This window comes from Maylandia zebra, linkage group LG16, assembly GCF_041146795.1.
Source record: "Maylandia zebra isolate NMK-2024a linkage group LG16, Mzebra_GT3a, whole genome shotgun sequence".
NCBI lineage: Eukaryota > Metazoa > Chordata > Actinopteri > Cichliformes > Cichlidae > Maylandia > Maylandia zebra.
The window spans coordinates 34,110,741-34,124,295 of NC_135182.1; the positions used below are offsets into that span (position 1 = coordinate 34,110,741).

Consider the following 13,555-nt stretch of genomic DNA (forward strand, 5'->3'; position numbering starts at 1 on the left):
AGTTGGTGTGTGTGTGTGTGTCTGCATTACTCTGATATTATAACTTCCATTGTGCAGCACAGAGTAGTGTTACGGTGTGTGACCAAAGCCAATAGTGAGCACTGAGTATATATGCTAGAGCTGCTGGGGCTCATTTGCATATATATAATGTGAATGTGAAGATGGCAGTCTGGAGTCATTTTAAGACATAAAGGAATTATTTCTATCATTATTATTTAATCAAAAAGCTGGTAATTATGTAAGTAAAACAAATAAAAGGAGGAGTTATTTTATAGTTTTAAGTGTAGTACCTGTCCTTGAACACCAGGGGGGAATATGGTGCCACAGGGACTTTGAAATGCAAGGCAAAAACCCTGCACCAAATTAAGGCGGTATCAACATACCATGGTTAGAACAGATTGCAGTATGTCTTAGATTTTAATGCCTTTATTTGCCAGTAAGGCAAATATTCTTCTGTTTTTATTATCTGACTCTAATGACTCTTTTTTTCCTCTTTCCCCACATCGTTCGTGTCCAGGCACATGCAAAGCCAGTTTTCCAGATGAGGATAAGCTGCATCATTTTCAGCTGGCAGTGTCTCCTGGTAAGAAAATAAGAAAGCCTGTTTTGATCCCGCTCTAAAAACTGCTTTGGTACACCCTCAAAAAAAAAAAGTTGGTTCTTATTCTAGTTATAAAAGTTTTTAAATCTCTGTTTCACTTAAATTTACTTCACCAGCACATTTAAAGATGAAGTGGTGTAGTAAAAGAAGCTCTGACGGGGACGTTGTTGGGTTCAGGTGATTTAGTGTGAAGGAGAGGAGACTGCAAGTGTTTGCAATTTGTTTCTCAATCTCTGTGTGTCCTAAAGTATTCCTATTGAAAGGCACTTAAGCATTCTCTGTACTTTCACATTACCGCAGCACTGTCCTCACTCCCCAAGGCAGTTGTGCTTAATCAGCATTGTTTCAAGCTCAGCGGGCTACCTGTCGAATATTGTACAAACCAAACATAGTGGTGTGGGGTTACCTAAGTCTCCGGAGGCTCTCATGCGTCCCACTTCCTGCTTCCTCTCCATCACACACAAACTTTCTTCCAGCCCAAACCCAGTTTCTCCTTATCATTCTCCTCATGTAGCAATCTGTCTTCATTTTCATCAGTAAACATGCCAATCCATAGACTGAGAGAAATCTCAGTCATGTTGGAGCAATAGAAGGAGAGAAGCAAAGAAACAGAGCGGTAATAAATATATTATTTAAATATTTGTAGAATATTTCATCTAGCTAATAATTTAAGGAAGATGTCTTATTATGTTTTCACATTTCCCAACAACTACTCATCCAGTCCACATCAAAGCTGGCGGGTGTACGGCTTGGGAGTGAGTGGACTGAGGTCATGTGCATGAAGGATGGTCTCGGTTTGGAAGTTGTTTTGGAGAGTTCATTTCTGATGGTTTTTGTGAGCAAGGCTTTGTCCACATTTGCAACTTTACAAATACACGGTAACACAAGTCTTTGCATGAGTGACTCCACTGCAGCATCTCAAAGAACTCTTTATAGAAATTAATCAGATGATTATAACATTAATGACCGCGAGACTGCATGTTGTTCCTTGTATTCATAAAAATGACACCTCAGTGCATCAAAACATGGCAACAATGGGTTCTGAGTCCACCAAGCATCTGTGCATCAAAGGTCTTACTCCTACCTGTATAGTTTTAGTAACATGGGGGGTTTAACCCTAAGTGTTAAGTTTGGTCTAAGTGTTATGCTAAATTAGTTTTTTCATATGACAAGGCTTTTTTTCTTTTTCATTCACCATTCGTACATTATTCCTTAGATAAAATACATTTATTGCAGCAATCACAGACTAATAGAATAAATTGGAGGGACAAATAAATTTTGTATAAGTTAAAAAAAAAAATATTGGTGCGATTTGGTCTAATCGAAAGCATTTGAATTGAGTTTGTTAGTAGCAGTTTTAAGCTTAAACATGACTTTAGAGAACTGTTATTTAACTTTAGGAACTCATCAATATTTAAACTTTTTTCTTTTTTTTACAATGGAATTAATTGTTTAGGTTTTTGTTTTTTTTGTTTTTGTCGGGTCGGGCATTTAGAAATGAATTAATTTGAAAATTCTAAGCTGTCTCATCCTGTAATAAATGTGTGCCTTGTGTAATTGTGTGAAAGTGTAATTGTGTCTCGGTGATTCATCCACCTCTCCTCCACTGCAGTATGCACTGTAACGTTCAGGTTAACGTTCACAGAGGCCTTTGTAAGCAATATCTGCAGAGAAAAGCAAAGATCAGCAATTAGAGTAAAGCTTTGGTTTCGTGTTATTCTAAGAGGAGTTGATAAGGAGACTGAGTTCTCAGAAAAGGCTTGCTCAATTATTCAAAACCTTTGTCTCTTCTGGCGTGCACCACCTCGGCTCCACCCGCACCGCGCTCGGCTATCACATGCTCCCTTTTGCCATTTCTGTTTTCTGTCTTTGTTTAATCTTCCTTTTCCCTCCTCCTGTGCGGCTCCCTCAGCCGTCCTGCATTTCCTCAGTTGTAACCAATGTGGTGTTTAAGACAACAGCCCTGATCATTTGCTGGTCGTTTGTATTTCATCTGTGAGAACAAACAAAATATTGCCTCTCGTCAAAACACAAAATACTAATAGCCAAATCTAAAAGCATTTAAGCACAGGCACGATTACAGGAGTACATTTCTCTATAATGCATGTTAAAGGATGATACTATAATTTGTGTGAGTTTGGTTACTAAAAAAATAGCATCAAGCTTTTCAAATTAATAAATGAATAAATGGTGGATTTATAAAGACGTGTCATGTTACAGGTGTGTTTCTGGCAAAGCTGTATGAATATTTGTCTTATTTCCATTGTTAGATTTTTCCTTTAAGAATGGCAGTGTAAAAAGCTGACGTTACCCATGAAGCATCTTTAATTTGTGCTTCAGGGAAGGTAATTGTAGTCGGGCCGGAAAATGAAAAATCAAATGCAAGAGGAACTTGCCTCCGGATGCAGGCTGTCTAATATCTCTTAGCAGCGTAAGGTAAAATCAGCTTGACTTGCTATGTAGAGCATTTTTAGCTCTAGGCTAAGCGATCCTTTGTTTTGCTTTTTTGCTTTTTTCCTCATGTTCTTTCATATTTTCTTCTCTTGTTCTCTATGTTTCTCATAGACCGTGGCACCGTTTACTCTGGAACAGTTTTCATGCTACAAGGGTTAAAACGTTGTTCTATAAAACTCACTGCTTTGGTTAGAAATGCATGAATACATTGTTCTGAAGGTAGCAGAGTGTGCTCAATCACTTTTTGTACCAAATGTGGAAAAAATATTCCTGAATCCTGTATTCATTTAAATGTTGGACTCAAAGGTTGTGCATCTTGGGCTCTGTGGTCTTCATTTTAAAGTCAACTCTCTGATTTGATCAACCTGTAAAGAAGGTAAAAATATATATATATCAGTCAAGTGTTTAGGCAATGACACAACATTTGTAGGTTTGACTCTGTGTACTGTCCCTCATAGATTTTGAATCTTAGTCATTTGGTTCAAATTGCACTGTTAAACATCATTGGAGCATTTATCTGAATATGAGCAGAAAGTGGAGCCCCGTGCACTCCAGAATTCATCCTTCTGTTTCTGAAAGTGCTCACGTCATCAGTAAACTCTAATCGCAGCCATACAGTGGGGCAAAAAAGTATTTAGTCAGCCACCGATTGTGCAAGTTCCCCCACTTAAAATGATGACAGAGGTCAGTAATTTGCACCAGAGGTACACTTCAACTGTGAGAGACAGAATGTGAAAAAAAAAATCCATGAATTCACATGGTAGGATTTGTAAAGAATTTATTCGTAAATTAGGGTGGAAAATAAGTATTTGGTCACCTCAAACAAGGAAAATCTCTGGCTCTCACAGACCTGTAACGTCTTCTGTAAGAAGCTTTTCTGTCCCCCACTCGTTACCTGTATGAATGGCACCTGTTTGAACTCATCATCTGTATAAAAGACACCTGTCCACAGCCTCAAACAGTCAGACTCCAAACTCCGCCATGGCCAAGACCAAAGAGCTTTCGAAGGACACCAGGAAAAGTATTGTAGACCTGCACCAGACTGGGAAGAGTGAATCTACAATAGGCAAGCAGCTTGGTGTGAAAAAAATCAACTGTGGGAGCAATCATCAGAAAATGGAAGACATACAAGACCACTGATAATCTCCCTCGATCTGGGGCTCCACGCAAGATCTCATCCCGTGGGGTCAAAATGATCATGAGAACGGTGAGCAAAGATCCCAGAACCACACGGGGGGACCTGGTGAATGACCTGCAGAGAGCTGGGACCAAAGTAACAAAGGTCACCATCAGTAACACACTACAACGGCAGGGAATCAAATCCCGCAGTGCCAGACGTGTTCCGCTGCTGAAGCCAGTGCATGTCCAGGCCCGTCTGAAGTTTGCCAGAGAGCACATGGATGATACAGCAGAGGATTGGGAGAATGTCATGTGGTCAGATGACACCAAAGTAGAACTTTTTGGTATAAACTCAACTCGTCGTGTTTGGAGGAAGAAGAATACTGAGTTGCATCCCAAAAACACCATACCTACTGTGAAGCATGGGGGTGGAAACATCATGCTATGGGGCTGTTTTTCTGCCAAGGGGACAGGACGACTGATCCGTGTTAAGGACAGAATGAATGGGGCCATGTATCGTTAGATTTTGAGCGAAAACCTCCTTCCATCAGTGAGATCTTTGAAGATGAAACGAGGCTGGGTCTTCCAACATGACAATGATCCAAAACACACCGCCCGGGCAACAAAGGAGTGGCTCCGTAAGAAGCATTTGAAAGTCCTGGAGTGGCCTAGCCAGTCTCCAGACCTCAACCCCATAGAAAATCTGTGGCGGGAGTTGAAAGTCCGTGTTGCTCGGCGACAGCCCCAAAACATCACTGCTCTCGAGAAGATCTGCATGGAGGAATGGGCCAAAATACCAGCTACTGTGTGTGCAAACCTGGTAAAGACCTATAGTAAACGTTTGACCTCTGTTATTGCCAACAAAGGTTATGTTACAAAGTATTGAGTTGTATTTTTGTTATTGACCAAATACTTATTTTCCACCCTGATTTACGAATAAATTCTTTACAAATCCTACCATGTGGATTCATGGATTTTTTTTTTCACATTCTGTCTCTCACAGTTGAAGTGTACCTCTGGTGCAAATTACTGACCTCTGTCATCATTTTAGGTGGGGGAACTTGCACAATCGGTGGCTGACTAAATACTTTTTTGCCCCACTGTACATGCCTATACCATAACATTGATTCCACCATGTTTGATGTGATATGCTTCAGAGCGCTCTCCTTCTCCTTACATTTATCTCCCTGTCAATCTGGATAAGCCCTCATTGACTTGTCTAGGTTTCATGAAATATTTGCAATTTTCTTGACAGGTTAATTACTTTTTATTTTATTATATTTTGTTTTTATTGACAACTCTTTTGACTGTTTATTGAGTTGCAGTGAAAAGATCCCAAATGCAACACCCACAACTCCACAGCTGGCTTAACTTGTCATAAAATAACGAGGTAGCTGCCCTCACCTGATTGTGAAACTGCTCGTCATAGACTTGTCCAATTACTTTTGAGCCCCTGACAACAGGGAACTATGTACAAAAATGGCTCTTATTTCTAAACAGCTAATACAATACTTTTGTTAAGCCCCTGGATGTTTGACTTCAATCACATCTTGATTGTTTGTTTTAAAAGCCATCTGGCATGACTGGTTGGAGGCTGATGGGGAAAGAGAAAAGAAAGGAAAAGCGTAGAGACCAAGGACAAGATAAAAGTGTGTGTGAGAGAGAGGAGATGAAAGTTGATGACATACAGTGGTGGCACAAACTAAGCTGGCAATTTGACTCAGAGGGCTTTTGAAAATATTACTTTTATATATTTAAACGTGTTAAATGGTGTGATTTTTAACAAAGAAAAAAATTAAAAAGGAAAAAAGGAACTCTTGTTGGCGTTTTATTCACTTTGCTCACCCATGGTGAGGAAATGCTGCTGCACTGATACTAATAACTTATCAGGCAAAATCCTGTAGTGGGAATGTTTTAATGAATAGAGCTTTGTGAGTCCTCTGAAAAGGAGATTATTTGTAAAGATCTAACCTTCATCTGTAATTAGTTTTAAATCATCTAAATCAGCAGGGCAAAACATCAGAAAATCACCTTTCAGATAAAGTCCTTGACAGTCACATATAATAGATCTGTAGGTCATTCTGGGAATTAAGCTGTATTACTATTCACTGTTCTTTCTCATATTTTTAGTAAACAATTACTTGTAAAAACATTTTTTGAGCAGCTCAAATCATCTCATACATATCACACAAAGTAAACGACACAAAACCAAATTAAGAACACATGAATACTCATCAAAGGAAACATAGCTGGTGCTGGATTGGCTTCCCAGATCTAATTGAAACAAGGCAGGTGGTAGACAACACATTAGTTAGGTCTGTTGTTATTTAGTTGGAATGTCTGTGTACTTTTGTTTCTTTTCCCATGAAACACTCTGTGCTGTGACCCCGTGCTCTTAGACCCCTCAGTTTCTGAGGAATGGGGACACCAGCAACACGACGGGGTGAACGCATTCTCACATGTCACTGTTATTATTATTAGAACTACAATGATGAGAGAAAATTGATGTACCAATCGCCTTGTCTTTGTGCTGCATGGAAGCATAATTACAGTATTGTAATGCCCATTGTTGCTGCGTACAAAGTGTATGCGCAAGCCTGGAAGTGTGACTAAAGTTTGAATAAAGTAAAAGGGCCCAATCTTGATACAAAGTCAATTTTAAACATTTATTATGCTTTTCTAATTCGTTGCTAACTTCACTCACTTTTTGTTGCAGCCACGTCTTCAGATTTAGCCTCAGAATCACCACAGTTGGGTTTTTGTGTTTTCTGTTCTGTGATTTTTGGTTGTTAAGATGCTTGCCAGTGTTTGTTCCTTCCTGCTGTGAAGTTATTAGACTGATAAACACGGAGAACAAAAGTCCCAGCTAAGAGAGCAGTGAGAGGTGCTGTAGAGTAAACAACTGTTGTTTTTTTCCTGCTGAGACATGACCATAAGGAAGCTACAGCAGCTGCATAGTCATCAGAAGTTCAGTGATGTCCAGCTTGTGCACAGCTTTAAGTGGCGCCAGAACCATCTATAGTTTGGTGTCGCAAAGTGTCGCTCTGCTTTTCAGCATATTTTGAGTCATAGTCTCGTTCTTCGTATTACTATATTTATTTTATTTATTTATTTTTTACCGTCAGGTTTTCAACATTTAGATGATCCGTGTTTATGTCCTGTTTAAAATGCCTTTCAGTAAAACGGTAATTATCTGTAAACACAGACATGCACTGCAGAGATCACTTTTCCACACGCCGCCTTCCTAGGGGGAAAATCACAAATACAATAATTCGTCCGGGTAGGGCAATAAATTTTATGCTGCAATCAGCGAGTCAGAGGCTGTTGATCCCAATAAGGGTTGAATATTTGTATTGAGTAGGATACTCGGTGTGAAGGGCAAAGCAGACCGACCATGATGAAGGGCTGAGCTTTGTATCCCTTATTTAAATGTTAAGCTGTTTCTTGATGTAGGAAGAAAGCAATCTTCTCAGTGCCCTAAACAGGCAATAAGCAATATACATAATTATGTTAAATCATGTGATAATCATGGTTTACAGAAATTTGGAGTTCAGCTGTGAGATTATTTGTTTTAGTGTTCATGAGAAGTGTTTAGTCACAACAAATACTGATTGTTCCTGTGTACTGGAGACAGTCATGAATTATTTATGACCTCTGACTGCAGCTGTTAGAAAAAAAAAAATTCTGACTGTCATATTCTTACTCTTGTTTTTATGGGAGGCTGTGTGTTTAAAAAAAAAAAAAAAAAAAAAAAAATCTTTTTGTTACTTTGCCTTGTTGGTTTTGATTCCTTAGCTTTTTCTTTCTTTACTCCTTGCTAATGTTGAAGCTGCGTTTCTCTATGTCAGTTTCTCTGTTTGTGTCTTTTACCTTTTTAAAATACAGAGGAGGTTGTTTGCCGTCTAATTAAATTGCACCGCATTGTTGCATTGAATAGAATTTAACAATGTAATAATGTTTGAATAGAAACAAGTGATAAAAACTCTGTAAATAAAGCCAGACATGTTGACTATACTGATTTTTAGGAAGTATATTTCAGATCTCTCTTTGTTAGAATTGCATTGGGAAGGAAACTTATTGCTGATTACGTTTCTGGAACATCCCTAATTGTATTACAGTGGAGCTGATCCACAATATCAGAAAATCTTGAGTACACACACACACGCACACGCACACACACGGATCATTTAATGGTCAGTTACCAAGGGTTTTTTCCATCCCTTCTCTCTCTTACCTTAATTTCAGCAGGTTGTCAGGAGTGACAAGTCCACCTTTGTGACAGGCTCAGTAGCCATTTCTTTTTTTCTTTTTTTTCCCTTTTGTCTTTTTCCTTTTTCTTTTTTTTTTAAATTTTTTTTTATAACTTTGAATCTGACCCATGTCTCCATTTTTTTTTTTTTTTTTTTTCTCCTGTGATCCGTGATGGTACCATATTTAGTGCCTATCCTTTTCAAAGCATCTGGCCCCATAAGGTGAGAGCAGAAATGTAAATGTCATCCGGCTAATTAAAGACCCTTTAAACAGACCCTATGTCTGAACAAGCCTTTAATGAGCTTTGAAGGCTACATGAGGATGTGAGAGTGTGTGGAAAACTGGACCAAAAACTTTCCCCACCGTAGACCTCCCTGCATGTAGCTCAACTATATTTCACAGTAATTGGTCTTCCAAGAAGAAAAATCAGAATCAGAATACTCTATTGATCCCTGGGGGAAATTATTTTTTGTTACAGTGCTCCATTTTAAACCAACATTAAGACAAGACAGACAATACGCTAACTAAGAATAGTACAATATATACATATATATACATACATATATACATAAGTCACTTATAAATAAGTGTGAGATAAAGACATATGGGGAAGAAGAGCAGTGGAGTGAAAGATTGGGGGTGAAAGAGCCAAACTAAAGCAAAAGTGGACCTGGAATGTTAAACGCAGTGTGATTGCAGTCCAGGGGGTCGTGGAGGCATTCATGTGTTTCCACTGCTAAAGCTGGCATGCCCAGTATGAGGATGACCTAAGCGACTTTGAACGAGGGTTCATTGTAAGGGCATGGTTGAAATGAGCTTCAGTCATAAAAACTACTCGGCTGGATAGTTTTTCCATTAGCAGCTGTGACCGCAGAGGCCTCTGTATTTAGATTTACAGGAAGGATGTCAGTAAATGTGAACCAACTCCTATTTTTTTTGATGACCGTACCTAATTGATGTCAGAAATTGTGGTTTGGCACTGTGATCACATGTACACTGTGTCTGTGTGATGTGTTGAGGTCAGTGCAGTACGCTTCAGCAAAACTAGCCATCAAGAGTTAAATAGAGAAGGATATTTAATAAGGCTGCAATGCATAAACGTCTCATTACAAAGACAAATGCACATGTAAGAGTTTACTCCTCAGTGGAGATGTGGGGAAAGGAGATGTGGTCAGATACGTCATCCTTCACTGTGGTCCAGCATGTTTGGCCCCTACAGTGACGGGATGCTGATGGTATTTTGCTGCCATGTTTTAGTTTCCACTTGTCTCTTCAGAGAGAAGAGGTCACAGCAAATCGATACAGAGTTGCCCTGGGTGATCACCTTTATCCTATGATGAAACATTTCCATCAATGATAACTGTCCTTTTTAAATCTTTTTTTTATCACAAAGATGGTTCTCCCATCTCCAGGGCATCAGGGGTCAGGCAGTGGTTTGATGATAATGGCATGGATTGTTTGCTATATCTTCATGTTTCAAATCTGCCAGTTAAAGGTTAATGAGATTTTAGGCTGGTGTGTCAGGCAGAATTCTTAAGATCATCAAAACACCAAAGAAAGGATGTATTTTTGGAAGAATGGTTTTCTGTTAGCTCCAACCATTTAATGCAACTGTTTAATGCAAACATTGTCATGTTAAGTGTGGGCCTGTGAGAGAGAGAATCAAAATTATATCTCACCATTTCAAGGAAACTTGTGATAATAATATTTCTAATGGTCTAGGAGAAAAATACTGAGGGATTTATTAGTGATGGCAGCTTGCATTTAGCTGCATTTATTAGTGCAGATAGAATGAAGGGCATTTCCATCTTTCTTTTCCACTCCTGTCACTGATGACAGAGTCTAATGTGAAGAATGACATTATCAAGGTGGAGCAACATTAAAGTCCAATAGTACTGACACAGCATCAGTCAAGTGTGAGCACGGTAATCTGGGTAGTGTTATCCCTGGGAATTTGAAGTAAAATTATAAAATAATCGCTTAACAATACCTTACGTATCTTAACCTTAGTCTCTGCAAGAGCTGCTGCACAATATTCTCACATATTGAAATTGAAAAATATTTTTTTCCTGTTGTATTTTGGGTCAATCTTTTTAAACAGGTACTGAAAGCCCTCTTCTTTTTGTTTTTCTATCAGGATTCTCTGTCTGTCTGCTTTCCCTGGCATATGGTGCGCTGCTAGTGATGCTCGGTGGGGTCTTTTGTTTATGTTTGGGTTGCGCATCGCCAGCTGTTAGCATCTTGTTCTCGCATTCCTTCATAACCTGGTTCACTGACGCCACAAAATGTCACATAAAACTGACACTCTTATTATCGTGGACAGTGTGATGTGGCACAGCTCTTGTCACGTGTTTGCTAAAGTTCTTGTTTTCAAGGTCATTTTTACTGAAGTCTTTCTGAATTCAAATACTTCTGTTGTTGTTTTATTTTTAAGTCCTGATCACCAACACTGAATGAATGTGATCTCTTACCAAGAATCAGTATTCATGTAGATGACTGAAAATCTCCTTTCTTGTCATCCTCTTTCCAGATGAGGGTTACTACCAAAGTGGAAGGTTTCAATTTGAAATAGATGTCCCTGAAGCCTATAACATGGTGGTGAGTAGTCAAGTTTCTCTCCTGTGGGCTGGTTTGAAAAGCACATTTCTGTGCCCGTGGGTGTCTCTGTGTTAGCCTGCTCACCTCTTCCTTTTGTTTGTTCTTTCACTCATTCTTTTCCTACCAAGCATTTATTCTGATACTCTTCTGTGTAAGTGTATTTATTCTGTGTTGTTTTTCTCCCTTTGCTCTACATTTTTTCACACAATCATTATTTGCTCCACACAAGTATATGCAGCACTTCATAATAGCTTCACAAATCCTTCTGCATAAAAAAGCAATCATTTTAGATCATTTAGATCTTAATGTAAGGAATGTAGTAATAATAATAATAATGCATTTTATTTATAGGCGCCTTTAAAGACCCTCAAGGTCACCTTACATTAGTGCAACAAAATAAAAACACGAGGTAAATGAAAAATAAAAAATGTATGAAAATATAAAAGCTCAACAAGGTAAAAAGAGAATAAGACGGAATCATCATGAAGGGTATGCAATTTTGAATGGATGGGTTTTAAGAAGTGATTTAAAAGTAGAGAGTTTGTAGTCTGGGGGTCTGGTGGAAGTGCATTCCAACGTCTCAGGGCAGAATAACTAAAGGCTCTGACTCCCATGGTAGTCAGGTAAACAGGTGGAACAGATGGAAGGGAAGCTAAAGAAGAGCGGAGTGTACGAAGTGGTGAGTGCGTATGGAGAAGATCAGATAAATATGGAGGAGCGAGGTTATGAAGCGCTTTGAAAGTAAGAAGCAGGATCTTGAAATCGACACGGAGGTGAATTGGAAGCCAATGGAGTTGTTTAAGTCTAATTCTGAAAATAATACATGCAGCTGTATTTTGAACTAACTGCAGTTTAAGGAGAGATTTATGAGGTAGACCATAGAGAAGTACAGTAATCTAAACAAAATGTGACGAGCATTGGCAAGTATGGCAGTACTGTTTGGAGTGAGTGAAGGTCGAAGGCGGTTAATAATACGAAGATGAAAATAAGTTTTGATTTGGTTCCTGTTAGAATAAATTCTGGGAGCTTTTTGCCATTAAGTTTAAGAAAATTGTGAGTAAACCAAATCGAGATTTCTCTTAAACAATCAGAAATGGATGTGGGTGGGAGAGTAGCTGTGGGTGTGGAAGATAAGTAGAGCTGGGTAGGGCTGCCACAAACAATTATTTTGATCGTCGACTAGTCACCGATTATTTTTGCGATTAGTCGACTAATCAGATCATCATCCATTGGACATAAAACATACAGCTTATTGCACCAGCAGCATCTGCTCTTATATAACTATCATTAGCTTACAGCTTTAAGTGTTTAAGGTCTGTGCTAACTAAAAATAAAGACAAGATGATAGTTTATTAAATTTTAATGACATTTGCAGATTGTTTCGTTGGAGTTTAATAAACTCAGCCGTCTGCTCCTTGCTAACTAAAATATAACAGGACACTGGAGTAAATTCTCGAGTATCTCACACTTCTGATAATCAGTTGTCTGCTTGACGTTTATTTAGCTGTGTAAAAACTATAACTTTAATCTCAGCCAAACAGATTTACTCAGGAACAAATAAAATACTAAAAAAAAGCCAAACAATAACATTTTTCAGTTATCTAAGTGATTTTAATAATTGACATTATCATGACTAGTCGACTAATCGTGGCAGCCCTAGAGCTGGGTGTCGTCTGCATAGCAGTGAAATTGGATGTTATATTTCTTGAAAATATTACCTAAGGGTAGGAGATGGATAATAAAGGGTAAAGGACCCAGGACAGAGCCCTGGGGTACACCAGAGTTAACTGGAGTAGATGGGGATCTGTGAGTGAGTAATTGAACAAACTGTGAACGGAAACAGATATGAGGTAAACTAGGCGACTGTTAAGATGCAAAACTGTTGTTTTTTTTTTTGTTTGTTTGTTTTAAATGCCTACATTTATTACTGGCTTGACTCCAGCAGTTAAACTGAACTATCTTTACAAATGATATGATGCACTAAATTAATAATTGCTGTATCTTAGTAAGGTTAGCTGTGAGTCTGTGCTCGCAGGTTGTAAATATGGCTTTCTCCTCATGGTAGAGCCAGAATAAAGTCGGGGGTTAGAGACGGAATTAATGAACACATAAATACACTCATACATGCTGTTTATGGAGCAAATTACAATTCTCAAATAAAATCTTTACACATCAGTAGTATAAATTTCAAAACTTCTACGTTGCTCATTCTTGAGTTATCATGTTGACAAACTTGCATGTCCGCATCGCCCGCTCGGCAAGCTGACTATAATACTCTGTCAGCCTTTTACGGCTGAGGGCTAAACACCTGTTAATCATGGGGAAAAAAAAGCTTTTAATTTTGACATGTATCTCTGACCTGAAGCGAGGCTTTCTTATGAGCTGTGTAGCTGTAAAATCTTGCTCATGGACAGATCCTTCCTGAATAATCACCAAGAAAAATAATTTCCATGAACAGTTAATCAGATCGACTTTACGACTCAAAATGTCAGCTGTTAGGGGAATAATAAGTGGGTTTATTCATTATCAGAC

The 13,555-nt window shown here is 38.6% G+C and overlaps 1 protein-coding gene across 1 annotated transcript in view; it reads left to right on the forward strand.

The window, feature by feature from the left end:
- Window positions 1-13,555, forward strand: part of ube2f (ubiquitin-conjugating enzyme E2F (putative)) — a 54,482-nt gene that overhangs the window by 9,799 nt on the left and 31,128 nt on the right. Inside the window, exons 4-5 of the mRNA XM_004566000.3 lie at window positions 518-583; window positions 10,956-11,023. Of these exons, the coding sequence (XP_004566057.1) occupies window positions 518-583; window positions 10,956-11,023 (134 nt within the window). The remainder of the gene's footprint in view (window positions 1-517; window positions 584-10,955; window positions 11,024-13,555) is intronic.